This window comes from Scyliorhinus canicula, chromosome 10, assembly GCF_902713615.1.
Source record: "Scyliorhinus canicula chromosome 10, sScyCan1.1, whole genome shotgun sequence".
Taxonomy (NCBI): Eukaryota; Metazoa; Chordata; class Chondrichthyes; order Carcharhiniformes; family Scyliorhinidae; genus Scyliorhinus; species Scyliorhinus canicula.
Genome location: NC_052155.1, coordinates 189,568,958 through 189,596,447, shown reverse-complemented (window position 1 = coordinate 189,596,447; position 27,490 = coordinate 189,568,958). Strand labels below are relative to the sequence as shown.

The following is a 27,490-nucleotide window of genomic DNA, read 5'->3' as shown; positions in this document are numbered from 1 at the left end:
TGCCTTCAAACAACCGTGCAACCTCAAACAAACCATTGTTTGCAGCAAACTACCCAGCCTTCAGAATAGTGACCACAACACCACACAACCCTGCCAGGGCAATCTCTGCAAGACGTGCCAGATCATCGACATGGATACCACCATTATACGTGAGAATACCACCATTACACGTGAGAACACCACCCACCAGGTACGCCGTACATACTCGTGCGACTCAGCCAACATTGTCTACCTCATATGCTGCAGGAAAGGATGTCCCGAAGCGTGGTACATTGGCGAGACCATGCAGACGCTGCGACAACGAATGAACGGACAGCACCAGGCAGGAATGTTCCCTTCCAGTCGGGGAACACTTCAGCAGTCAAGGGCATTCAGCCTCTGATCTCCGGGTAAGCGTTCTCCAAGGCGGCCTTCAGGACGCACGACAACGCAGAATCACCGAGCAGAAACTTATAGCCAAGTTCTGCACACGAGTGCGGCCTCAACCGGGACCTGGGATTCATGTTGCATTACATTCATTCCCCACCATCTGGCCTGGACTTGCGAAATCCTACCAACTGTCCTGGCTTGAGACAATTCACACCTCTTTAACCTGGGGTTACCCCTATCACTGGATCTGTAAAGATTCAATTACCTGTCTATATATATGTTTCTGGAACTCTTCATTCACCTGAGGAAGGAGCTGTGCTCCGAAAGCTAGTGTTTGAAACAAACATGTTGGACTTTAACCTGGTCTTGTAAGACTTCTTACCATTTTAAATTGAACAGCTGTCAACCTGGGGCCAGGTTGTTAATATCAACAGCACTTTTTGAGAACTAATTTGCTGCTGTCCCTGCCTGCAAAACAAAATTGCAGCATCCTCACATTGCTGGATCGAAAGCCAATTTGGATCTTCATGTGGTTATGCTATAAAGCACAGCTTCTTTCAGAATACATGCATATTGTAGAGGGTGGTATACGCAGGACTCTCTTGTGCTTCTTTTGAAGTCCAAGAACAGCCTCGATTGTACTGAACATGGAACTGGCTCAATGAGGCATTTGGTCTACGCTCGCTTCGAGCTCTTGTTCAAATGCAGGGACTCAGCACATTGTCAAGTTGAAGGCTACCAAATGGATTGAAAATTACACAAATGAGATGCGCCAAACACCAAAATAGTCCAAAAGGTCCTCTGCTAAACAATTCCACTTTCCCTTCAGAGCGGGCCATAACGTTCTAGCTCCAGATTCAAACTACTGTGGCAGGGGAGAAAATCAAAATCATGTCACCTGCCCTCACTTTATGTCGCAGTTACAACAGTACATGCACCCACAGAGGACACAGGAATTACTATAAAAACATCTCATTGAATGCAAAATCCTATGCTACATGCATTTGCTGAAGAAAACAGAACACACTCCAAGGGCAGAAGATCCTTATGTCATATCTGTCCAATTCAGTCACATACTTCAGTTATTCAATTTCTGCAAAACACTGATCTGATGAGTAACCTCTGATTAGGTATTAAGGAAGACTTGGGAGAGCTTTGCTAAAATTATTTTAACTTGGAATCAAAACAATTTATAAAACTTAATATTAATTTCACAGTGACACAGTGGTTAGCATTGCTGCCTCACAGCGCCAGGGACTCGGGTTTGAATTTAACCTCGTGTGTGTGTGGAGTCTGCACGTTCTCCCTGTATCTGCGTGGGTTTCCTCCGGGTGCTCCGGTTTCCTCGCACAGTCCAAAGATGTGCAGGTTAGGTGGATTGGCCATGGTCAATGTGTGGGGTTATGGGGATAGGGTGGGGGACTGGGCCTAGGTCGGGTGCTCTTTCAGAGGGTCGGTACAGACTCAATGGGCCGAATGGCCTCCTTCAGCACTGTAGGGATTCTATGGATTCTACAGTTACAAGGTTATTCAGGGAGCAGGAGCAACTTAGTTACTGTAGCAATCTATTTAAAGTTGTTAACCCTTTGCTAAAATGAGTAGAAATTAAGCATTTTACTTCTGCTAATCTTGTCTTTATTCATCCCCAGTTTCTATTGCATGTTCTATGTCTATGTAACTTCTAATTAATATATTTTGTAACCCTTATCTAAAGTTGGGCAGTCAGGTAGAGGCTTGATATTTTTTTAAATAATGGTTGTAATTATTATATTGATTTTTTAAAATAACTTATCTGATCAAACAAGACTGAATGAGATCAAACCAGCAGAGTCTAAGAGCAGGAGCAATACATTTATCAGCCCTGGTACTCTGACAGGTTAAACCAGTATATTATGTAGGATTTAGAGCACAGAAACACCCCTTTGGCCCAACTGATGTGTTTACGCATTTAAGATTCATACAATTCTCCAGCCACCTCTCTTTAGTTGAAACCTGTCAAACTAGATTGAAGGCCCCCTTGTGTGCAGTCAAGTGGAATACTCTGTGGATTAAACACAGATTGGCACAATATTTTCTTTAAATTTTAGTAAGATTGATGGAGAGATTGGACGAGAGAGATTATGTAGAGCAAAACCTCAGCAATGGGCTACATGACCTGTTTCTGCACAGTGACAAACTACGACTGAACTGCAACTACCCGGGTTATCCAACTTCCTATGCGCTCTCAATCAATCAGGTTTTCACAACACAACAACCTTGGTAGCAGTACCACACCAAAAGAACCAGGTTCTATTTTATTTTGCTTCCTGGGCACTGGAATGAAACGACATTTAGGGGAAAAGTAATGAAAGCTCAGAAAAGCCATAGTCCCCACCTGAATATGGAGTTTCAATATCAGCTTGGAGATCAGCACCTTTTTAAAGGATCGTTGTAATGTGTGTGTCGAGATGTACTCATGCTTGGTCCATTTTTGAGCTGGCACCATCTGATTGCCAATCCCCCAGCCTACCCACTGTGTCCCAGCCCCCAGCCTACCCACTGTGTTCCAGCCCCCAGCCTACCCACTGTCCCAGCCCCCAGCCTACCCACTGTGTCCCAGCCCCCAGCCTACCCACTGTGTCCCAGCCCCCAGCCTACCCAGTGTCCCAGCCCCCAGCCTATCCCACTGTGTCCCAGCCCCCAGCCTACCCACTGTCCCAGCCCCCAGCCTACCCACTGTGTCCCAGACACCCAGCCTACCCACTGTGTCCCAGACACCCAGCCTACCCACTGTGTCCCAGCCCCCAGCCTACCCACTGTGTCCTCACCCCCAGCCTACCCACTGTGTCCCAGCCCCCAGCCTACCCACTGTCCCAGCCCCCAGCCTATCCACTGTGTCCCAGCCCCCAGCCTACCCACTGTGTCCCAGCCCCCAGCCTACCCACTGTCCCAGCCCCCAGCCTACCCACTGTGTCCCAGCCCCCAGCCTACCCACTGTCCCAGCCCCCAGCCTACCCACTGTGTCCTCACCCCCAGCCTACCCACTGTGTCCCAGCCCCCAGCCTACCCACTGTGTCCTCACCCCCAGCCTACCCGCTGTGTCCCAGCCGACCCACTGTGTCCCAGCCCCCAGCCTACCCACTGTGTCCCAGCCCCAGCCTACCCACTGTCCCAGCCCCCAGCCTACCCATTGTCCCAGCCCCCAGCCTACCCAGTGTCCCAGCCCCCAGCCTACCCACTGTCCCAGCCCCCAGCCTACCCACTGTCCCAGCCCCCAGCCTACCCACTGTGTCCCAGACACCCAGCCTACCCACTGTGTCCCAGACACCCAGCCTACCCACTGTCCCAGCCCCCAGCCTACCCACTGTGTCCCAGCCCCCAGCCTACCCACTGTGTCCCAGCCCCCAGCCTACCCACTGTCCCAGCCCCCAGCCTACCCACTGTGTCCCAGACACCCAGCCTACCCACTGTCCCAGCCCCCAGCCTACCCACTGTGTCCCAGCCCCCAGCCTACCCACTGTGTCCCAGCCCCCAGCCTACCCACTGTGTCCCAGCCCCCAGCCTACCCACCGTCCCAGCCCACAGCCTACCCACTGTGTCCCAGACACCCAGCCTACCCACTGTGTCCCAGACACCCAGCCTACCCACTGTCCCAGCCCCCAGCTTACCCACTGTGTCCCAGCCCCCCCCACTGTGTCCCAGCCCCCAGCCTACCCACTGTGTCCCAGCCCCCAGCCTACCCAGTGTCCCAGCCCCCAGCCTACCCACTGTGTCCCAGCCCCCAGCCGACCCACTGTGTCCCAGCCCCCAGCCTACCCACTGTGTCCCAGCCCCCAGCCTACCCACTGTGTCCCAGCCCCCAGCCTACCCACTGTGTCCCAGCCCCCAGCCTACCCACTGTGTCCCAGCCCCCAGCCTACCCACTGTCCCAGCCCCCAGCCTACCCACTGTGTCCCAGCCCCCAGCCTACCCACTGTGTCCCAGCCCCCAGCCTACCCACTGTCCCAGCCCCCAGCCTACCCACTGTGTCCCAGCCTACCCACTGTGTCCCAGCCCCCAGCCTACCCACTGTGTCCCAGCCCCCAGCCTACCCACTGTCCCAGCCCCCAGCCTACCCACTGTGTCCCAGCCCCCAGCCTACCCACTGTGTCCCAGACACCCAGCCTACCCACTGTGTCCCAGCCCCCAGCCTACCCACTGTCCCAGCCCCCAGCCTACCCACTGTGTCCTCACCCCCAGCCTACCCGCTGTCCCAGCCCCCAGCCTACCCACTGTGTCCTCACCCCCAGCCTACCCACTGTGTCCCAGCCCCCAGCCTACCCACTGTGTCCTCACCCCCAGCCTACCCGCTGTGTCCCAGCCGACCCACTGTGTCCCAGCCCCCAGCCTACCCACTGTGTCCCAGCCCCCAGCCTACCCACTGTGTCCCAGCCCCCAGCCTACCCACTGTGTCCCAGCCCCCAGCCTACCCACTGTGTCCCAGCCCCCAGCCTACCCACTGTGTCCCAGCCCCCAGCCTACCCACTGTGTCCCAGCCCCCAGCCTACCCACTGTGTCCCAGCCCCCAGCCTACCCACTGTGTCCCAGCCCCCAGCCTACCCACTGTGTCCCAGCCCCCAGCCTACCCACTGTGTCCCAGCCCCCAGCCTACCCAGTGTCCCAGCCCCCAGCCTACCCACTGTGTCCCAGCCCCCAGCCTACCCACTGTGTCCCAGCCCCCAGCCGACCCACTGTGTCCCAGCCCCCAGCCTACCCACTGTCCCAGCCCCCAGCCTACCCACTGTCCCAGCCCCCAGCCTACCCATTGTCCCAGCCCCCAGCCTACCCACTGTGTCCCAGCCCCCAGCCTACCCACTGTGTCCCAGCCCCCAGCCTACCCACTGTGTCCTCACCCCCAGCCTACCCGTTGTGTCCCAGCCGACCCACTGTGTCCCAGCCCCCAGCCGACCCACTGTCCCAGCCCCCAGCCTACCCATTGTCCCAGCCCCCAGCCAACCCACTGTGTCCCAGCCCCCAGCCTACCCAGTGTCCCAGCCCCCAGCCTACCCACTGTGTCCCAGCCCCCAGCCTACCCACTGTGTCCCAGTCCCCAGCCTACCCACTGTCCCAGCCCCCAGCCTACCCACTGTGTCCCAGACACCCAGCCTACCCACTGTCCCAGCCCCCAGCCTACCCACTGTGTCCCATCCCCCAGCCTACCCACTGTGTCCCAGCCCCCAGCCTACCCACTGTGTCCCAGCCCCCAGCCTACCCACCGTCCCAGCCCCCAGCCTACCCACTGTATCCCAGACACCCAGCCTACCCACTGTGTCCCAGACACCCAGCCTACCCACTGTCCCAGCCCCCAGCTTACCCACTGTGTCCCAGCCCCCCCCCCACTGTGTCCCAGCCCCCAGCCTACCCACTGTGTCCCAGCCCCCAGCCTACCCACTGTGTCCCAGCCCCCAGCCTACCCACTGTGTCCCAGCCCCCAGCCTACCCACTGTCCCAGCCCCCAGCCTACCCACTGTGTGCCAGCCCCCAGCCTACCCACTGTGTCCCAGCCCCCAGCCTACCCACTGTGTCCCAGCCCCCAGCCTACCCACTGTGTCCCAGCCCCCAGCCTACCCACTGTGTCCCAGCCCCCAGCCTACCCACTGTGTCCCAGCCCCCAGCCTACCCACTGTCCCAGCCCCCAGCCTACCCACTGTGTCCCAGCCCCCAGCCCCCCCACTGTGTCCCAGCCCCCAGCCTACCCACTGTGTCCCAGCCCCCAGCCTACCCACTGTGTCCCAGCCCCCAGCCTACCCACTGTGTCCCAGCCCCCAGCCTACCCACTGTGTCCCAGCCCCCAGCCTACCCACTGTGTCCTCACCCCCAGCCTACCCACTGTGTCCCAGCCCCCAGCCTACCCACTGTGTCCTCACCCCCAGCCTACCCACTGTGTCCCAGCCCCCAGCCTACCCACTGTGTCCCAGCCCCCAGCCTACCCACTGTGTCCTAGTGTCATTCACACCGCAGAATTAACTATTGTGACATCATTACTGCAAGCTCAGAGAGAAATCATTCCGTCCATTCATCGAGATTCTGTGGCCAGAGTGGATTATAAAAAAAACAGTACAGTAGTTCACCTCCTCCACTATTGAAGAAGCCTCACAAAGTTGCTGCAGTGCATTTTGTAGTTGGTACAAGCGGCTGCCACTGTCAATCAGTTGTGGAGGGAGTGAATATTTAAGGTAGTGGAATGGGGTCCCAATCAAGCAGGCTGCTTTGACCCGGATATTGTTGATCTGGAGTGTTGTTGGAGCTGCACTCATCCAGGCAAAGGGAGAGTATTCCGTCACACTCCTGACATGTGCCTTGTAGATGGTAGAGAGACAGTGAAGAGTCAGAAGGTGAGTTACTTGTCCCAGGATTCCGCAGTTCCTGACCTTGCAGCCACAGTATTTATATGGCTGGTTCAGTTCAGTTGTCAGTAGTAACCCCCACAGCCACCCTCCGTGCACTCCCACCCACCCCCACACCCTGTATTTTCAGCCCAGTCAGAAGATTGTGGGTTAATACCTTACTCCAGGGTTTAAGCACATAACGTGATGTAGCATCTCAGTACACATTGAAGGTGTTCCACTGAGGTGCGACCTTTTGGATGACATGTTCAGCAATGTTTGCCTGCTCATGTGGACATGAAAGATTCCGTGGCAGCATTTAAATAAGAGCCGGAGAGCTCTGTATCCTGGCCAAAGGTTATTCCTCAACTGTTCAATGGGTGTGTGTGTGTGTGTGTGTGTGTTGGGGGGGGGTGGGGGGGGGGGGGGGGGGGGCTATCTTTGATTGTGCAATTCTGCAGGAGGTCCTGGCGAAGTACAAGATTCTATAAGGTGGCCAGGTGCAAAATTCATTTCAGGGCAGCACGGTGGCCTAGTGGTTAGCATTCTGCTTCACGACGCGAGGTCCCAGGCTCGATCCCGGCTCTGGGTCACTGTCCGTGTGGAGTTTGCACATTCTCCCTGTGTCTGCGTGGGTTTTGACTCCACAACCCAAAAATGTTCAGGATAGGTGGATTGGCCTCGCTAAATTGCCCCTTAATTGGAAAAAATTAATTGGGTACTCTAAATTTATATTTAAAAAATGAAACTTCATCTCAACAGATAACTATTATTGTGAACCTTCCTCATGAAAACAACCAAAATCCAATCATATTCCATAACTAAATCATTGTTGCTCTCAAAGCCAATCAACCAAGAAACTTACTCAAGAGGGAGAGTGTTTATTTTCAACAGTCAATCACCTGAGGTACTGCACACCGAGTTAAAAGCAAGTTCAGATGGGGGAAGATGTAAAGGCTGGGGAATAATCGGACCAGGGCGCACAGATGGAATTCCAATCACACTGCTAACGTCACATTTTCAAGGAGCAGAAGCCGAGTGGGTGCGCGCGGAAGAGTCCTCCTGCAAGGGGACCTCCCTCCGGACCCTCGCCAAGGAGACACTCCCATCCCCACCCAAAAAATACTCCAGCAGCCCGGTGGTGATAGCCACCCTCTAGTCCTGGAACCAACTACGGCAGCAATTTGACCTGACCAAAATGTCGGACAAGGCTCCCATCTGCAACAACCATAGGTTCGCACCAGCGCTGACTGACGCCACCTTTAAAAGGTGGAGACAGGACGGGGGGACACTGACAGTCAGGGACCTATACACGGACAGCAGGGTCGCAACACTGGACAAACTGACAGAGAAATTCCAGCTAGCTGGGGAGAACGAGCTAAGGTACCTGCAACTCAAAAACTTCCTACAAAAGGAGACAAGGACGTATCCACAACCGCAACGACAGACATTATTGGAAGAGTTACTGGACGCAAGCATCCCAGATAAAGGGAACTGTAGCGACATGTATGATCGACTGGTAGAGAGGGCGACACCGTACTGGATGCAACAATAAAGAAATGGGAGGAGGACCTGGGGATGGAGATAGGGTGGGGACTCTGGAGCGAAGCACTGCATAGAGTCAACTCCACCGCCACGTGTGCAAGGCTCAGCCTGATGCAACTAAAAGTGGTACATAGAGCCCACTTAACAAGAACTCGTCGGAGGTGGAGGATAGATGCGAACGGTGCAAAGGAGGCCCGGCCAACCACGCCCACATGTTCTGGTCTTGCCCCAGACTTGCGGGGTACTGGACAGCCTTCTTCGAGGCACTGTCCAAAGTGGTGGGGATGAGGGTGGAGCCATGCCCACAAGTGGCGGTCTTCGGGGTATCAGACCAGCCAGATCTATTCCTGGGGAGTAGGACGGACGCCTCCCTGATCGCCCGCCGTAGAATCCTGTTCGGCTGGCGGTCAGCAGCACCACCCAAAGCTGCAGACTGGCTGTCCGACCTCTCGGAACCTCTCCAAATGGAGAAAATCAAATTCGCCATCTGAGGGTCAGGCGACGGCTTCCACAGAACGTGGGAGCCATTCATGCAATTGTTCCGAAACCTGTTTGTGGCAATGAACAAGCAGAAGAATAGCCAGGTAGCCAAGAATCAGGGGAAAGTAGCCGAGGCGGGGGAGGGAGGGATAGACGGGGCGGGGGGAGGGGGGGGTGGGTGGTATAGCAGCTAAATCTAAGAGAAAAGAAAGGCGAACCACAGGAGATGGGGAGGGGGTGGAAGAGGGAGGAGACAGGGAATAATAGAGGGGAACCAGTGAGGTGGGAGGGAGGCAAGGGAATGACAGCGGAAGGAGGGCACGGGAAACAATAACAAACTTGGCATCTGCAGGAGCAGAGAACAAGGAAAATCCGGGCGAAAGACGGGACGAACGGCTGAAGCGGAGGTGATCGCGAGACGACAACGGTAGTGAAAACCATCCGGGAGACGTAAGCGACAACACCAACACCAGATCCATTTGCATATTGCCCTCTGTAATTGTTCTGTATGTTTCCCCGGCACCCAAATGTATATGTACCCCCCCCCCCCCCCCCACAGCTTCCCCCCCACCCGCACAAACTGATGCCTACTTATGTGCTAAAAATAATACTGCCAATTGTACAGAGCTGCTGTCGAGCTAGCACATACTATCCTACCAGTTATTTAATTCTAACTTTTTGCTGTTGTTTGTTTTTTTTTCTGCATGTTCCCTTCTCTTCTGTTTTTCTCTATATATACATATACATACATACATGTATTCCATTTTGTGTACATAACGGTAAATATACTTTATTCAAAAACCCAATTAAAAAAACATTTCTAAAAATTTTTTATATTTCCAATGTCTCAAATTTATATTGTAAACCACTGATGTCACCTTCCGTCCCCCACTGGGCCGCCTGTCACTTGTTCTTCGGTTTCGCTACATCTCCTGGCTCCCACCACCTTCACTCACCTTCTAATCTGTTCCAGCTGTTCCACCCCCTCTTATACAGCATATAATCCCACACATTGCTCCTTCTCTTAAGCTCGGAAGAGTCAGACTGACTTAAAACATTAATTTTGTTTTCTCTCCCTACAGATACTGCCAGACCTGCTGGGTTTCTCCAGTACCTTCTCTGTTTTTGTTTCAGATTCCAGCATCCGCTGAATTTTGCTTTTATCATACCAATTACAGTTGGCCTCTTCCCCTATCGTTGTGCCCGCTGACCTAAATCAGCTTTCAGCCAAGCGACATCTTGATTTTATTTACCTGTTCCAATGATGGGGCAATTTAGCGTGGCCAATTCACCTACCCTGCATATCTCCGGTTTGTGGGAGTTAGACCCATGCAGACACAGGGGGAATGTGACGTCTTGATTTTAAAATCCTTATTTTCAAATCTCTCCGTAGACTCACCCCTTCCCATCTCTGTGATCTCCTCCAGCCCAATGACCCTCCAAGATCTCGACGTTTGGTCTAAACCTGGACCGATGCAATTTTTAATTTGTTCCAGTGCTGGTGGATTCGCCTTTAGTATCGTCAACTCAAAGCTCCGGAATTCCTGCCTCAAACCTCTCAACCTCACTCTCCTTCTTTAAGACACTCTTTCAAACCTACCTCTTTGACCAAGCTTTCGATCATTTGATCTAGAATCATAGAATTTACAGAAGGAGGCCATTCAGCCCATCGAGTCTGCACCAGCTCTTTTTTTTGAAAGAGCACCCTATCCAAGCCCACATCTCCACCCTATCCCCATAACCCAGTAACCTCACCCAACACTAAGGGCAATTTTGGACACTACGGGCAATTTAGCATGGCCAATCCACCTAACCTGCACATCTTTGGACTGTGGGAGGAAACCGGAGCACCCGGAGGAAACCCACGCACACACGGGGAGGATGTGCAGACTCCGCACAGATAGTGACCCAAGCCGGGAATCGAACCTGGGACCCTGGAGCTGTGAAGCAATTGTGCTATCTACAATGCTACCGTGCTGCCCCTCTGATCTGACATCTCATTTGTGAAGGAAGTTGTTTGGGACATTTTATTACTTTCAAATCTTGTCAAAGTGCGTGCAGATGTTTTTGATATATTAAGTACAGATTTTCATATCCCTTGATTCAAAGTACATTTTAAATAAAATTTACAAGCGATTTGAAAGAGTGCTGAAGATGCTTCAGCAGCAAGTACAGAATACAACTCCAAAGCTTCATCAGTTTCCATTCTAATGGCACAGTGTTTGCTGAAAGCAGAGAAAATGTTTGAAAATTTTCATTTTCACAAGCCCTCAAGTCAGACAATACAACCGGGTTAGTGAGGATTATTTGAACGAGCTGTCAGCTGTTTTCAAATCATAAAGAAAATTCCAGTTAAAGTTGACGTGAAATGAAGAAACTGTGCCAGAACCTCTGGAATTTTATTGTTCAATAGAATCAAACAAAAGCCCACATTATTTTTGGGGGGAAAAAAGGAAAATGTTCAATTGACTTGCGGAAACTAAACTAAGTACGAAATTAAGATGATCAGAGAGAAGAATCTGACACAAGTCACTGGCTTATCTTAGTCTCAAAACACCCAAATTCATTCTACAAACTGCAGGTTACACAAATGTAGACGTATTTGCAAGAGAGTTTGTTCAAAATAAACTGCATAATAAGCTCATTTTATAACGTACCCTTTGGAACAAGTTGTTATGAACAAAGGAACTCCAGCACTGTGGCTGGCTTGATGCCAGATACACTGGCCTCTTTCTAACATGGTACAGTATCAAACCCTGAACTCTAGCATGACAAACAAACCGCTGGTCTACACAGGAAAACAGAGTTTGCTGCCAGGTTATGCTGTGTCATCATCTGTGGATGCCTTAAGTTCTGAGCAGCATGCAGAAAAATACTTTTCACTGTACCTCGGTACACAGGTCAATAAACAAATCCAATCCAAATTCCCTCTATCAATCTCTTGGTTTACATTTCTTTTCCTTCAAGGCTATCTTTAAATCTTATCTGTTATCATAGAATCCCTACGGTGCAGAAGGAGTTCTATCGGCCCATCAAGTCTGCACCAACCATCTGAAGCAGCACTCCACCTGCCCGACCCCCATAACCCCACTTAACCTTTGGATACTAATGGGCAATTTAGCGTGGCTAATCCACCTAATCTGCACATTTTTGGACTGTGGGAGGAAACCGGAGGATTCGGAGGAAACCCACGCAGTCGTGGGGAGAAAGTGCAGACTCCAGACAGACAGTCACCCAAGGTTGGAATCGAACCCAGGTCCCTGGCGCTGTGAGGCAGCAGTGCTAACCACTATGCCACCGTGCCGGCCCCCAAGTAAAATCAAGCCTTTGGCCACCTGTGCTACTTGCGGCACTCAATGTAAATTTTTGTTTAATAATGTTCCCGTTGAAGTACCTTGGGACGTCTGACTGAAGTAACAGAGCTATATAAATGCAAGTTGCAGCTGATGCCACTTTATCAAGGAACAAAGGGAAGGATTGAAACGAGTCAACCTGGGCCACACTTTTAATACCCAATGGGTGTTCTGTAATGATATTGAGAGGGGCAAAAATAAAAGCAGGCCCATTAACATGAAAGACACAAATAATCAAATCATTCGAAAAGTAAATTTGATACAAAGAAATTCACAGCTGCAAAGAAATGATGGAAACACCAAAAGGAGAGCCTTCAAATATAAAACGCAATCCTGAAAGTCAACCATAACAAGCAATCAGGGAAACGTACTGCAATTTGAATGTTAACTCTCTTCTCAGTGATATAATGCAGACATTTAGACCAATATTCCTGCCAACAACTGGAAGATATATTCAGTAAAAGGAGACACAGTAAAAGGGGCAGGATTCATCAGCAGGCATTGGGAATTCCCACAGCACACACATTAGGTCCTTCGATAAATTAAGTTTTATTCTCTTCCTCCTTAACCTTAACAAGTTGGTTAAGTTGACAATACTAGGAAGTTAAGGAGTCGCAGCGTAGGAGAAGGAACAGAAAAAGGGCATCCAGCCTATCACTATCATGAAGAATATCACAAGACGTAGTAAGGGAATACTGGAGGGGTGCTATGTGGTGCATACAGAAGATGACGCAAGACACAAGTCCACTGACTCCTGTGGTTCCAATCATGACACTGATTCCCACCCTGCTTTCTGAAGGACCACTTTGCCACTCTCCCAGTTTCTCCATCGCATGTGCTGATAATGTCAACGTACACCAGTGCTTCCCATCGTCCCTTTCCCCTCCATCATGGTTTACAAGGCTCGCAAACATGTTTGTTTGGTTTTCCACTGTTCTGCGCTCAACCCCTCCCCTCCCTCCCAGAACCATGACAGGGGTACCTTGCCCTCACCTACCATCTCACCACCTTCACTGTGACGCTGCCACCAAACACATCAAACCACCCCTCTCCCCCACCCCCCACTTTCAGCATTTGAAAAGACCAGTTCTTTTTGCAACACACTGATCTACTGAGGCGAGGAGAAACTTCTTCACCCAGAGAGTGGTGAGCCTGTGGAACTTGTTACCACAGAAAGCAGTTGAGGCCAAAACATTGCAGGTTTTCAAGAAGCAGTTAGATATAGCTCTTGGGTCAAAAAGGGATCAATGGATGTGGGAGAAAAGCAGGAACAGGTGTCTATTGGATGATCAGCCAAGATCATAATGAATGGCGGAGCAGGCTCGAAGGGCCGAATGGCCTCCTCCTGCTTCTATTTTCGATGTTTCTATCAACATCTGGTCCCTTGGTGCAGCACCTTCCCAAGCAAGGGCTGGAGGTACAACATCTATCCTTTTTACCTCCTCCCTTCCCAGCATCCAGGACCCCAATCACTCCTTCCAATTGAAACAGCGATTTACTTGTACTTCTTTCAATTTAATGAACTGTATTCACTGCTCACACTGTCGATTCCTCCGATTGGGGAGACGAAAAGCAGAGAGGGCGGCTGCTTTGTTGAACATCTCTATTCAGTCACCAAAGGCAACCCTGAGCTGCTAATTGCTTGTCATTTTTAATTCTTCACCACACTCTGACCTTGTCCTCTTCAATCACGTATCCTATTCCAATGAAGGTCAATGCCAGCTCCAGGAACAACACCTCAGCATGGCATTCACCAATCCATATAACTTATTTCTTTTTCTCAGAAAGCAGCTGTTGATAATGATGCTGACTCTCGACCATCTCCCGTTTCTTTACTGGTTCTACTCTCACCCATTTTGGCCTTGAGCAATCATCCCTTTTATCATTTCAATTCTCCTCCATTGCACCATTACAGACCTTCCCTTATTCCTATTTTCCTGCCTCTGAACTTGCTTAAAAATTATTACGCCTCCAATAGTATCCAGTTCTGATATAAAGTCACCGATCTGACCGTGTTTGAGGGGCTGTTCAAAAAAAAAAGAAGAAAAATCTATACAGACTGTATACTTGATTGTAGGGAAGCATGTTTCCCAGGGTTTTTGTTCACTGCGACCTGTTTTGATACATATTTGTAATAAAATACATTTTTAAAAATAATAAAGTCACCGATCTGAAACATTTAACTGTTCTCTCTCCAGAGCCTGACCTGGTGTTTCAGCATTTTCTGTTTTATGTTATACAATATGGAAAATGTCATCCATCCTGGTCCGCAATGTTCAGAGAGGAAGAGGAATCCCTGTTAAGCAAACTGTCATAAACCATGCAAACTCACCTCCGGTTGCTCCACCACAATCATTACTCTATATTTCCCAGAGAGATCTGAAAACAACCCTTTCATGCATCTAATCAAGTTGGTAAGAGCAGAACCCCGTATTGCACACTCGAGCGACTCACAAAATTCTCTCACATACTCACAATTACGTTTCTCTGAAATCCAAGTGGCAGCAACGAGAAAGGATTACAAACACGGGCTTCTGCTAATATTCTCGATAACCAATCACAAGAAAGTATGCGAATATCAGCTGAGATTTTCTTCAAGTCAACAGAGTGACTAGCTCCAACCCTTCAAACAGCCTGGCCAAAATTAGGAATTTAATGAAGTAATGGGAAACACAAAAAGCCATGCAGTAACATTCCAGGTGAAAGTACCTGAGGACAACTAACAGCTATTCACTACACTGCTACATAAAGACATTGCACAGAATACTATTTTTAGATTTTAGTTTTTTTTTGACACCAGCTGTTCTGACACATGCACAACACTATCAGCATGTTTACAAGTCTCCAAATCCAACCACTGACACAGCTAAATCCCACCTGGAGGCTGCTCAGTGTGTTCCACGGAGACACATCTTAATTACCACAGATCAAAACAAGGGAACCCCTGCAGTTTAACCAGCTGAACTCTGACAGCCTACTGCACAAAGCACTGAAAGTCTTTCCATCATTGTGTTAGGACCACCGACCCTGTTTGGGGTTTTGGCTGGAGGTTCACGTGAAGCAATGTGGGAGAAGTCCCAGCCTCAACCCCCACCCCTGGGACAGCTTCAATTAGTGAGCCTGGCTGATTCAGCAAAATAAACATCAAGATCCATAGAATCTCTCGAGTGCAGGAGGCCATTCAGCCCATCGAGCTGAAAGAGCACCCTACCTCGGCCCACTCTCCTGCCCTATCCCCAAGCCTGCGCATCTTTGGACACTAAGGGGCAATTTAGCATGGCCAATCCACCTAACCTGTACACCCTTGGACTGTGGGAGGAAACCGGAGCACCCGGAGGAAATGCAGGCGGACACGGGGAGAACACACCAACTTCACAGTCACCCGAGGTTGGAATTGAACTCGGGTCCCTGGTGCTGTGAGGCAGCAGTGCTAACCACTGTGCTGCCCTTACGATCAGCACAACAAATACCATAAACTCTAGTGAGGGATGGGCCTTCCAGACTGAGCTTCACTAAATATAATTTTTATCCAAATACTGTAATAGCATTTTCAGAGGTAACAATTTAACAGAACTCGGCTACGTGGTAAATTGGCAAAGTGTTTAAAAAACCATGACATGGGTTCAGAAAATTCCATCCTGACGTGCCAAACTGGCCAACATAAACAAAGGGAACTTCAATTTCGATCTTTTGAGCATTCAGTTATGAATGACTGCAAAGCAATTTGGATACCACATCATGCACTCCATATCACCATGTTATATAACCAACTTTATAGTGTCACATAGAAAGTCAAGTCTCAACATAACATATCAACATTTCCAGCCAAAAACAAATCAATTTCTCTGCAGTACGAGCTCACATTAACTTACTTCCCGCCTCCTAAATCTGTACAAAGATGATACGCTGCCATGGCAGCACAGAAACAGGCCAACTGACCAAACCAGATCATAACTAACTTCATTTTGATAGCACCTGTGAGCTAGTAAAACATCACAAAACATTTCACAGGTGCTTAATAAGACAAAGTAGACAGGAGCAACGAGATATTAGGAGATCTTCTAATATGGTCAAAACTTTGTCATTAAGATAGGTTTTAAGAGCATCTCAAAGGAAGAGAGAGAGGAGCAAAGAGCAAATGGCCTCCTTCTGCACTGTAGATTCTATGATTAAGGAGGGTTTCCATAAAGTCTTCATCCACCTATCCAATCTAACTCTGAATGCCCCAACCACGAAGTCTGGATGTGACCTCCACAGCCTCACAACTCTGACGAAATCTCCCTTGTTCTCGGTTCTAAGTCATTAATCTTGTATCTATGGCCCTCACGCTTGACCCCTCAGCTACTGGAAGCAGTTTGCTTCTATCAACCCTGCATACCCTTTCATAACGTGAAACACATTTGTCATATCATTCCGGAATCTGTGTTGCTCTGATAAAAACAGAACCAATTTCTCAATTCTATATTCCTAATAACACAGCTGACCCAGAAATTGGTGAAACACACTCTGGATTTGACAGAACTGGAAGAAGAGAAGGAATATCTAACCCAAGAACAATCTTCAATAAATAGCTAAAAGTAAACAAAAACACTTCCATATGCTACATAGACTCTGGAAAAAGTGTTCACTTATGTTTATCACCAAAAGCTAACAGACATGCTTCTGATATTTCAGCAAAGATGAGAGATTTATCCAGAACCTATATTGAGACTAAATAACAAGCAGTGTGGTGAACTCAACCAACGCATCACACAAGCTTGCCACCCCCACATTGTTTCTGTATACACCTCCCGCTGCCTCAGGAAGACAGACAGCATTGTCAGAGACCCCACCCACCCAGGCTTTGCCTTCTTCCAGACTCGCACATCCAGACATAGGAACAGGTTCTTCCCCACAGCTACAAGACTCCTCAATGACTCCCCCTCGGACTGATCTGTTCCCTCTAAGAAGACTATTCACGATGCCCTATGCTGCTTTTGCTCATGTATTTGCTTTGTTTGGCCCCTTGTTCCGCACTGTAACCAATCACTGTTTGTCGATGTACCATTTGTCAATGTTCTCTGTTGATTGTTCTTTTGTCTAGAGTGTACGTACTGTGAACGTTCTCTTGGCGGCAGAAAAATACTTTTCACTGTACTTCGGTACATGTAACGAAGGATTACGGGGGAAGTAGATGCCTTTGGGTTTTCAGTCTTTGAGGGACTATTAATGTGCCAAAGTAAAAGATTGTTCTTTTACTGTTTCATTATCTTTTTTTTTATAAATATTTTTTATTCAGTTTTCATGTTTTATATTGAACAAATAACAAATTGTTAGAGAGAGAGAAAAAAAAAGAACACGCAAAAATTAACATATATATTTACAGGTAAGCATCTTCGTAATAATAACTGTGGCCTCCCCCCTTTAGCCGGCATACATATTTTACATTCCCCAATATGGCCGAGGCACATGTTTATTGGCATTTATTTAGTTTGGTTTTGGGCCTTAGCTAGCCATCAAACCCCCGTAACGAACCCGTAGCCCCCCCCCCCCCCCCCCCCCCCCGATTCCCGTCCATTTTCCCCTGATTCTTGGCCACCTGACTATTCTTCCTCTTGTACGTTGGCCACAAACAGGTCCCGGAACAGTTGCATGAATGGCTCCCACGTTCTGTGGAAGCCGTCGTCCGACCCTCGGATGGCGAATTTGATTTTCTCTATTTGGAGAGATTCCGAGAGGTTGGACAGCCAGTCTGCAGCTCTGGGCGGTGCTGCTGACCGCCAGCCAAACAGGATTCTACGGCGGGCGACAGGGAGGCAAAGGCAAGGGCGTCCGCCCTCCTCCCCAGGAATAGATCTGGCTGGTCTGAAACCCCGAAGACCGCCACTATCGGGCATGGCTCCACCCTCACCCCCACCACTTTGGACATAGCCTCGAAGAAGGCTGTCCAGCACTCCACAAGTCTGGGGCAAGACCAGAACATGTGGGCGTGGTTGGCCGGGCCTCTTTGGCACCGTTCACATCTGTCCTCCACCTCCGGGAAGAACCTACTCATACGGTTTCTCGTTAAGTGGGCTCTATGTACCACTCTGTTTAATTATCTTTCTTCTACTTTCATAATTCCTTTTATTTTTTTAAATAAATTTAAAGTACCCAATTTTTTTTCCCAATTAAGGGGCAATTTAGCGTGGCCAATCCACCTACCCTGCACATCTTTTGGTTGTGGGGGTGAGACCCACGCAGACACGGGGAGAATGTGCAAACTCCACATGGACAGTGATCCGGGGCCGGGATTGAACCTGGGTCCTCGGCGACCTGAGGCAGTAATTCTTTTTATTGTTCAATTAAAGTGAGATTTGAATTCATACCGTTTCGGCAAGTATTTATCACCATTACCCAAAAACAAATACTCCACACAAAACCAATGTTTGCAGGTTGCAACACTCTCACACATAACACGGGTGAAAAGACGACAAGTTTATGCACTGTCACCAATATTATTCAATCTGTACACAGAACTAATATTCAGAGAATTAGATATCCTTCCCGAGGTAAAGATTTGAGGCAAGAAAGGAACAAACTTGTGGCACAGTGATGGCACAGTCAGTACTCCTTGCAGAATCAGAAGTCTCTACAAAATACTGTACATCTAGCAATGTCTAGAAGTTTAGAATATAGACTGAGAATGAACACCAAAAAGGCAAAAACAATGATTTTCAGAAGGAACACATTCGGAGAAACGAGAGTGAAGATTCAAGCAAACAGTGTCTTACTGTGGGCAGCATGGTAGCTCAGTGGTTAGCACTATTGCTTCACAGCTCCAGGGTCCCAGGTTCTATTCCCGGCTTGGGTCACTCTGTGCGGAGTCTGCACATCCTCCCCGTGTCTGCGTGGGTTTCCTCCGGGTGCTCCGGTTTCCTCCCACAAGTCTCGAAAGACGTGTTGTTAGGTGGATTGGACATTCTGAATTCTCCCTCTGTGTACCCGAACAGGCGCCGGAGTGTGGCGACTAGGGGCTTTTCACAGTAACTTTGTTGCCGTGTTAATGTAAGCCTACTTGTGATGCTTGTAGTAGATTGTTACTATTATATGGGAACAAGTAGATAATTTTGTATATTTAGGATTAATGAAGATTGCAGATGTGAGGTTGAAGTCAGAAGGATTAGATAATCAGAAGCAATTTTGTGACAGTGAAAGATTGTTAACAAGAGAAAAACTCCAGGTTGTAACAAGGAAAAAATGTCATAATATGCTGCATTCTATCCACTTGACTGCCCGAGACCTGGACAATAAATAAAAATTTGAGGAAGAAAATCAAGACCTTTGAAATGTGGATGCTAAAACATATGCAAAATATTTCACACACAGACCATAAGGCAAAGAGGTGCTTGAAAGTACAAGCGCGAAGTCATCTCTAAAAAGTGACATCAGGTCAAGAAAACGTCAGCGTTTTGCCGATTTGGTCAGAGCTGTAAAGCTGTTGCGATCTCTGTGGGAGGTTGAAGTGTAGCGTAGCAGGAGAGAGGGCTGGATTTAGGCATGGTAGGATGACGGATATCACAGAGTGGTTGCAGACGTCCTTCAGTGTATGTGTGAAGATGGCACAAGAGCGAGGAGTGTGACATCCATGACAGGAGATTTCCCAGTAGCCATTTCAGGCAGTGAGTTCCAGATTCCCACCACCCTCTGGGTGAAAAAGCTTTTCCTCAAATCCCCTCGAAACCTCCTGTCCCTTACCTTTAATGTATGCCCCTGGTTATTGGTCCCTCCACAAAGGGAAAAAGGTTCTTCCCCTCCACACTATCTATGCCCCATATAATTTTATACAGCTCAATCAGGTCCCCCATTCTGTTCCAAGGAAGCCAACTGCAGCCGAACCAGCCTCTTGCTGAAATGCTCCAGCACAGGCAACATCCTGGTGAATCTCCTCTGCACTCTTTCTAGTGCAATCACTTCCTTCCTATAGTGTGTTGACCAGAACTGCACACAGTACTCAGTGGATAACCAGTGTTTTATACAGCTCCATCATAACTTCCTTGTTCTTATATTCTATGCCTCGCTAATTAAGGCAAGTATCCCATTTGCCTTCTTAAACATGCAAGACCTTGTCAAAAGCCTCACTGTAGTCTACGTAGACTACATAAACAGCACTTCCCTCATCTACACACCTATCACCTCCTCGAAAAATTCGATCAAATTTGTAAGACAATGGGCTGGATTCTCTGCACCCTGACGCCAAAATCGCATTCAGCGACGGGGCGGAGAATCCGCTTTCCCGCACAAAATCAGGACCGGCGCCAGTTCCACGATTCTCCGCCCCCCCGAAAAGGGGAGTACTCGGGGAGTACATCGCACCGAGTATCCACTGCCTCGGTCCATTGCCTGAGGGCCGCCCCCTATTCTCCCTCCCCGACTGGCCGAATTCCCGACGGCGTGGTTCTAATCTGGCCCTGCCATTCGGGAACCTCACATGGCGGCTGCGGACTCAGTCCGGGGCCGCCACATTGCTGGAGGGCCGATCGGAGGGCAAGGGGAGCTTCATTCGGGACTGGGGGCTATGCGTGCGGGCGGTCCGGGGTGTGCGAGCGGCCGATGCGTGGCACTATTTCAGCGGTTCATGTCCTCAGGCTGAGTCTGCCATCGAGCACAGCGCGGTCTCTGACCCGGACGGCTGCGAGCTGCACGACAGCTGCCTGCTAGCCCCCTGCAAGGCGCCAGTTTTCCAGGCGCAAAAGACCACAGTTTTCACAACAGCGTGGGGACATGGTCCCAAAAACAGAGAATTCAGCCCATAATCTCCCTTTGAAAAAAACCATCCTGACTATCCTTGCATCCACAAATGGAGATTAATTTTGTCCCTCAGAACTTTTCCAATAATTTCCCTACCACTGATGTTAGACTCACTGGCCTATAATTTCCTGTTTTCCCTCCTTCCCTTCTTGAATAATGGTAGCACATTAGCTGTCCTCCAGTGCTCTGGCACCTTTCCTATGTCCAGAGAAGAGTTTAAAATTGTCAGAATCGCTGCAATCTCCTCCCTTGCCTCCCACTGCAGCCTAGGATACATCTCGCCTGGGCCTCGGGATTTATCCACTTTTAAGCCCTCTAAAACCTTTAATGCCTCCTCTCTCTCAATGCTAATTTGTTCAAGTACATCACAGTCACTCTCCCTGCTTTCTATACCTATGTCGTCCTTCTCCAGTGAACGCAAATGGAAACAACTAATTTACAACCTCCCCTACGTCTTCTGGCTCCACAAACACATTGCCACGTTGGTCTCTAATGGCCCTACTCTTTCCCTGGTCAGCCTCTTGCCCCTAATATACTTAGAATTGTACAATTTGGGCAGCACGGTGGCGCAGTGGTAGCACTGCAGTCTCATGGCGCCGAGGTCCCAGGTTCGATCCCGGCTCTAGGTCACTGTCCGTGTGGAGTTTGCACATTCTCCCCGTGTTTACGTGGGTTTCGCCCCCACAACCCAAAGAGGTGCAAGGTAGGTGGATTGAACACACTAAATTGCCCCTTAATTAGAGAAAAAAAAATGAATTGTGTACTCTAAATTTTAAAAAAAAAATTTTTTTAAAAGAATCATAGAATTTACAGTGCAGAAGGAGGCCATTCGTCACATCGAGTCTGCACAAGCCCTTGGAAAGAGCACCCGACCTAAGCCCACACCTCCATCCTATTCCCGTAGCCCCACCTACCATTTTTTGGACAAAGGGGCAATTTTAGCACGGCCAATCCACCTAACCTGCACATCTTTGGGCTGTGGGAGGAAACCGGAGCACCCGGAGGAAACCCACGCAGACACGGGGACGTGCAGACTCCGCACAGACAGTGACACAAGCCAGGAATCGAACCTGGGACCCTGGAGCTGTGAAGAAACTGTGCTACCCACTGTGCTACCATGCTGCCCTTCAAACTTATAAAATACCTTAGGATTTTCCTTTATTTTACCTGCCAGTGTTGTTCCGTGCCCTCTCTTCGCTCTCCTACTTTTTTCTTAAGGAATCCCCTGCACTTTCCATACTCCTCTAGGGTTTCCACAGTTTTGAGCCCTCATTATCGACCACAAGCCTTTTTTTTCCCCCTTATCCAACTCTCAATATCCCTTGACATCCAGGGTTCTCTGGACTTGTTGCTCCTACCCCTTCATCTTTATGGAAACATGCACTCTCTCAGAAGCTCAGTTAAGGGTCACCTAGAACAGTGAGATTGGGATCAGTCTGGTTCAGCCTCGAGACACTGGCCACAGAGGGGAGAATGTAATCAGTAATACGGTCTAAGACAATGACTTAACTTCCTGCCAATATTTTACTGAAGGAAATTGTGACAAATTGGATGTTAGATGCTGGTGTGGTTAACCATTCCAATAGCTGCTCTCCTCCCTCACAGAGTTACAGCAGTGAAGAAATTAATTATTTCTCAAAAGTCCAATGATTATGCTCAACATATGGCTGAAAATTAACAAGATTGGTACAGACTGAGGTACTGAACATCGTCACATACTGATTTTCCAGCATCCACAGTCATTTATTTTTAGCTCCAATTATAGCTTTGTGTCGAAAAATATTCAAATACAACTGCAAATAAGAATTGCTAACAACGTGAGATGTACAAACCGTTACCGATAATGTCATCAAGCAAACCAAAAGCACTTCAAATTTTAGAACAAATTAAAGTTTCAAAGCTGGCTGAAAAATGTCTTCCTAACTGTCAAGCTTAACAGTCTGGGTAAACTGTCCTGGTTTTAAATTCAACATTCTAATGATAGAATCAAATGTATGTGGCTATACAGCACGGTAGCATTGTGGATAGCACAATCGCTTCACAGCTCCAGGGTCCCAGGTTCGATTACGGCTTGGGTCACTGTCTGTGCGGAGTCTGCACATCCTCCCCGTGTGTGCGTGGGTTTCCTCCGGGTGCTCCGGTTTCCTCCCGCAGTCCAAAGACGTGCAGGTTAGGTGGATTGGCCATGATAAATTGCCCTCAGGGTCCAAAATTGCCCTTAGTGTCCAAAATTGCCCTTAGTGTTGAGTGGGGTTACTGGGTTATGGGGATAGGGTGGAGGTGTTAACCTTGGGTAGGGTGCTCTTTCCAGGAGCCGGAACAGACTCGATGGGCTGAATGGCCTCCTTCTGTACTGTAAATTCTATGAAATTTCTATGAAATATGGAAGATCAAACTCCTTTTAAATTTTGACTGTCAATGTTCTGGGCCAAAGGTCATTCAAGGTGATGCTACATGGCTCAGATTCTGAACAAAAACAAGGACATATGAAAAGAATCACTACGCAGGTCAAATGTTAAAGTATTTCTAAGTCTTGCTGGAGAGCAAGCTGCTCAGAAATTGAAGTGTCAAGGTCATCAACCACACCTTGTTTAGTGTTTGTATGCACTATCTCAGAACAAAACAGGTGTATGCTTAGCAATGTCAGAAAAATCTACAAGTATTCACAATGGTTTTAGGGACAGAATACTGGCAGATTACTTTAGGTTTCAGGGATTAAGCTGTGTCTCCATAAAAGTCAATTTTAATGAAGGTCAGGGAGTATCCTAATTGTTTGGAATGCTAAAAACATGCAGAGAAAAGTAACACCATGTCATTTGAGAAGGTTTGACAGGAAAATAACAAAATAAACATGAGCTAGATAATATCTCTCCAGTGACACACAAAATAACCTATTCCTGATCATTTGATTATATTTTTATGTTTTAAAAATTGACGTAACTACTGCAAATGACAGAATACTGCAAATCTATCACCAAACACAAATTGAGCATCCACTCATCTAAATTGAACCGGTTTGAAGAGCAATGGACTGTAGGTTTTGGGATGGATATGCAGAATTACTCCACGTCAGAGCAACACGAGATGAGTAGACGTGGTTGACATACAGGGACTATAGATCCACAAAATTATGAGGGGCATAGACAGAGTGGATAGTCAGAGGCTTTTTCCCAGGGTAGAGGGGTGAATTACTAAGGGGCATTGGTTTAAGGTGCGAGGGGCAAGGTTTAGAGGAGATGTACAAGGCAGGTTTTTTTACACAGAGGGTAGTGGGTGCCTGGAACTCGCTGCCAGAGGAGGTGGTGGAAACAGGGATGATAGTGACGTTTAAGGGGCATCTTGACAAATACATGAATAGGATGGGAATAGAGGGATACGGAGCCCGGAAGCGCAGAAGATTTTAGTTTAGACGGGCAGCATGGTCGGCACGGGCTTGGAGGGCCGAAGGGCCTGTTCCTGTGCTGTACTTTTCTTTGTTCTATTCAAGATGCAAGTAATCATGAATAATTTAATGAAAACATTGCTTGGACAATAATCAATCCTATACAAAAGATCCAAGGCAGACAATTAAGTTGGTTTGAGAACGTTTCCAGGATGGAGGCAGATAAAGTATCTTCTGCGACCCAGCAGAAGTACATGAAGTTAAGAGCTGAGGAAGGAAGCTCTAGGTGGACAATGTCAAGAGTAACTTGACACAGAAAGAGACGCAGTGAATGAATGCACCAGGTTAGTTCAGAACCAATAACACCGAGTTGATGGACAGGAATTTAGTGGTAGAAGCGACATCGGCAATGATAAATCTGTACATCTTACAGCTGGATGATATTGCTAACAATACAGAATGCAAAATTACTTTGAAGAAAAACTACTATCTGAGCTAATAACTCTTTGCAATCACACCTAGATACTTTACAAAGCTCAGGACAGAAACCACTATGAAGAATCAGCTAATGATATTGGCTTAATTAAAGCTGAAATAGAAGCTCAGGAAATATTTATTGCACCCAAAGATTGTCCAGCATGATATTCATAAGCTGTTCTGAAAATCAGCTGTGAATGACCCATCAATACTTCAGTTATTGAAAATTCAAGCAAACGTGATTGCACCATCCCTTTAATTAAGCCAATACCATTATCAAAATAATGAGGGTGCCAAACTTCTGCTGACTGACCCCATTCAAAGAGATGCATTAAATTTAACTTGATCTTTATGATCCAGGGGCACTGGTACACATGGATTACAAGTTTGTACACAATAAAATATTTATTTTAGAGATAAATTGCCTGATGTACACGAATTAAACTAGTAAATGCCTCAGTATAAAACTAATTTTCTGTGATGGAAAAACAGGTTACTCAGGAGTACCAGGCGACAACTAGACAGTTATCTAAAATGCATCATTTTGGCAGTAAATTTATTTTCAGCTCTATTAAATGTCCACCTGGTTGCTAGTCTTAAATAGAATAAACATTATTTAATGCAAAGGAAAAAAGCAATTGTGTACTATTACGCTGATGTTTCTCCCGGTTCTTGGAGGATCTGACATTTTTCATCATGCTATTTTCACAGGAGCCGGAATTATAACCTCACCAGAGCAATGACACCAACAATGTGAATCTAAACAAAAATTTATCCAACATACATCTGCAGAATACAACCACCTGAAACTTTGCCTCTAAATCACAGACATGCCTGCCTTGGAACAAGATCACCGTTCCATCTCTGGTCCCTGGGGATATGCAAGACATAATCACAATAAAAATAACAGATGATGCATTCTCCTGACATCAACCACAAATACTGAGGCGGCATTTTGGCACCTCGCCTGAATAGACAGGTGGGTGGGGGAGGGCCTGCGAGGGTGGGGGAATGCCAGCAAGGGATTGGGGGGGGGGGGGGGGGGGGGGGGGGCTAGTCAGTGGGGGGGTGGGAGGGGGGCTGGGCAGCAAGAGTTGGGGACCAGTGAAAGTTGGGGCAAGTGGTGCGTGATTGGGAGGAGGTTGTGAGGCATGGTAGGGGGCATGGGCTTGCGGTAGGGTGCAAGGGAGGATGGGGGCAGTTGGGGGTGTGGGTTGGAGGCAGAAGGGAGCAAGGGGAGGGTGATTGGGACCAAAGCGGGGGGGGTGATAGGGAGTAAGGGGGTGACGAGGAGCAAGGGAGCCAGTAGGAGGCACAAGTGCGTGGGTGGAGGGTGGGTCGGTCTCTGCAATGCCCTCTCCCGGACTACACTCACCGGTCGGCTGGGGTACACTCGGGACAAGTGGCTCTTGAGCTTCTCCACGGTCCAGTTGAGGAAGCAGCTGATGGTCTGATCGTCATATTTCTGATTCGGAGCTTTAATAACCAGAGTGACCGGGTTGCCAGCAGAGCCCGGATCCATGGCGCATCGCCAGGGCAGCCCAGGCCCTCACTGCTCAACACCAGGCACTCACTCCACACTACCGGACCCCTCACTACCTGGGCCCTCACTCCACGCTACCGAGGCCCTCGCTCCTCACTACCTGGACCCTCCTCACTACCTGGACCCTCGCTCCTCACTACCTGGACGCTCACTCCACACTACCTGGACGCTCACTCCACACTACCTGGACCCTCACTCCCCGGGCCCTCACTCCATGCTAGCGAGGCGCTCACTCCTCGGGCCCTCACTACCAGGGCCCTCACTCACTACCTGGGCCCTCACTCCTCACTACCTGGGCCCTCACTCCTCACAACCAGGGCCCTCACTCCTCACTACCAGGGCCCTCACTCACTACCAGGGCCCTCACTCCTCACTACCAGGGCCCTCACTCCTCACTACCAGGGCCCTCACTCCTCACTACCAGGGCCCTCACTCCTCACTACCAGGGCCCTCACTCCTCACTACCAGGGCCCTCACTCCTCACTACCAGGGCCCTCACCCCTCACTACCAGGGCCCTCACTCCTCACTACCAGGGCCCTCACCCCTCACTACCAGGGCCCTCACCCCTCACTACCAGGGCCCTCACTCCTCACTACCAGGGCCCTCACCCCTCACTACCCGGGCCCTCACTCCTCGGGTCCTCACTACCCGGGCCCTCACTCCTCGGGTCCTCACTACCCGGGCCCTCACTCCTCGGGTCCTCACTACCCGGGCCCTCACCTGAGTACCTGGACCCTCACTCCTCAATACCTGGGTCCTCAGTCCCTTGTCCCTAACTCCCTCCGCCTCCCTCACTCCCTAGTCCCTCACTGCCTCCGCCTCCCTCACACTCGGCGGCCCTCACTCCCTCATTGCCGCCTCAGGCCCCCTCTCTCTCCGCCGCTGCTAGGCCCCGATCCCCGGGCTGGAGTTGCTGCGCGCGGACCCGCCCAGTCTCCCGGTGACGCTGGGCGGAGACGCGCAAACGGGGCGCCGCGCACGCGCAGCAGGGGCGCGCATGACATCACAACAGGCCAGCTGACCCAAGTGACGTCACCACAAGGGCCATCCCGTGACGTCACTGCGGGATTCCCCTGATCCCCAGACTGTGTCTGAACCGCACCCTCTCCATCCCCAGACTGTGTCTGAACCGCACCCTCTCCATCCCCAGACTGTGTCTGAACCGCACCCTCTCCATCCCCAGACTGTGTCTGAACCGCACCCTCTCCATCCCCAGACTGTATCTGA

The 27,490-nt window shown here is 49.2% G+C and overlaps 1 protein-coding gene across 4 annotated transcripts in view; it reads right to left on the bottom strand.

Annotated features, from left to right (window-relative positions):
• The window catches only part of herpud2 (HERPUD family member 2), a 58,719-nt gene extending 31,488 nt beyond the window's left edge, over nucleotides 1-27,231 (bottom strand). Inside the window, exons 1-2 of one of the 4 annotated variants that reach the window (XM_038810377.1) lie at nucleotides 26,942-27,231; nucleotides 26,095-26,554 (exon numbers count right to left, since the gene is read on the bottom strand). In XM_038810377.1, the coding sequence (XP_038666305.1) occupies nucleotides 26,095-26,241 (147 nt within the window). In that variant the 5' untranslated portion in view covers nucleotides 26,242-26,554; nucleotides 26,942-27,231. Of the gene's footprint in view, nucleotides 1-15,963; nucleotides 16,111-26,094; nucleotides 26,912-26,941 lie in introns of those variants that run through there. The other 3 variants (XM_038810378.1, XM_038810376.1, XM_038810379.1) reach the window with 3 other exon arrangements.
• Nucleotides 27,232-27,490: the final 259 nt, after the last annotated feature.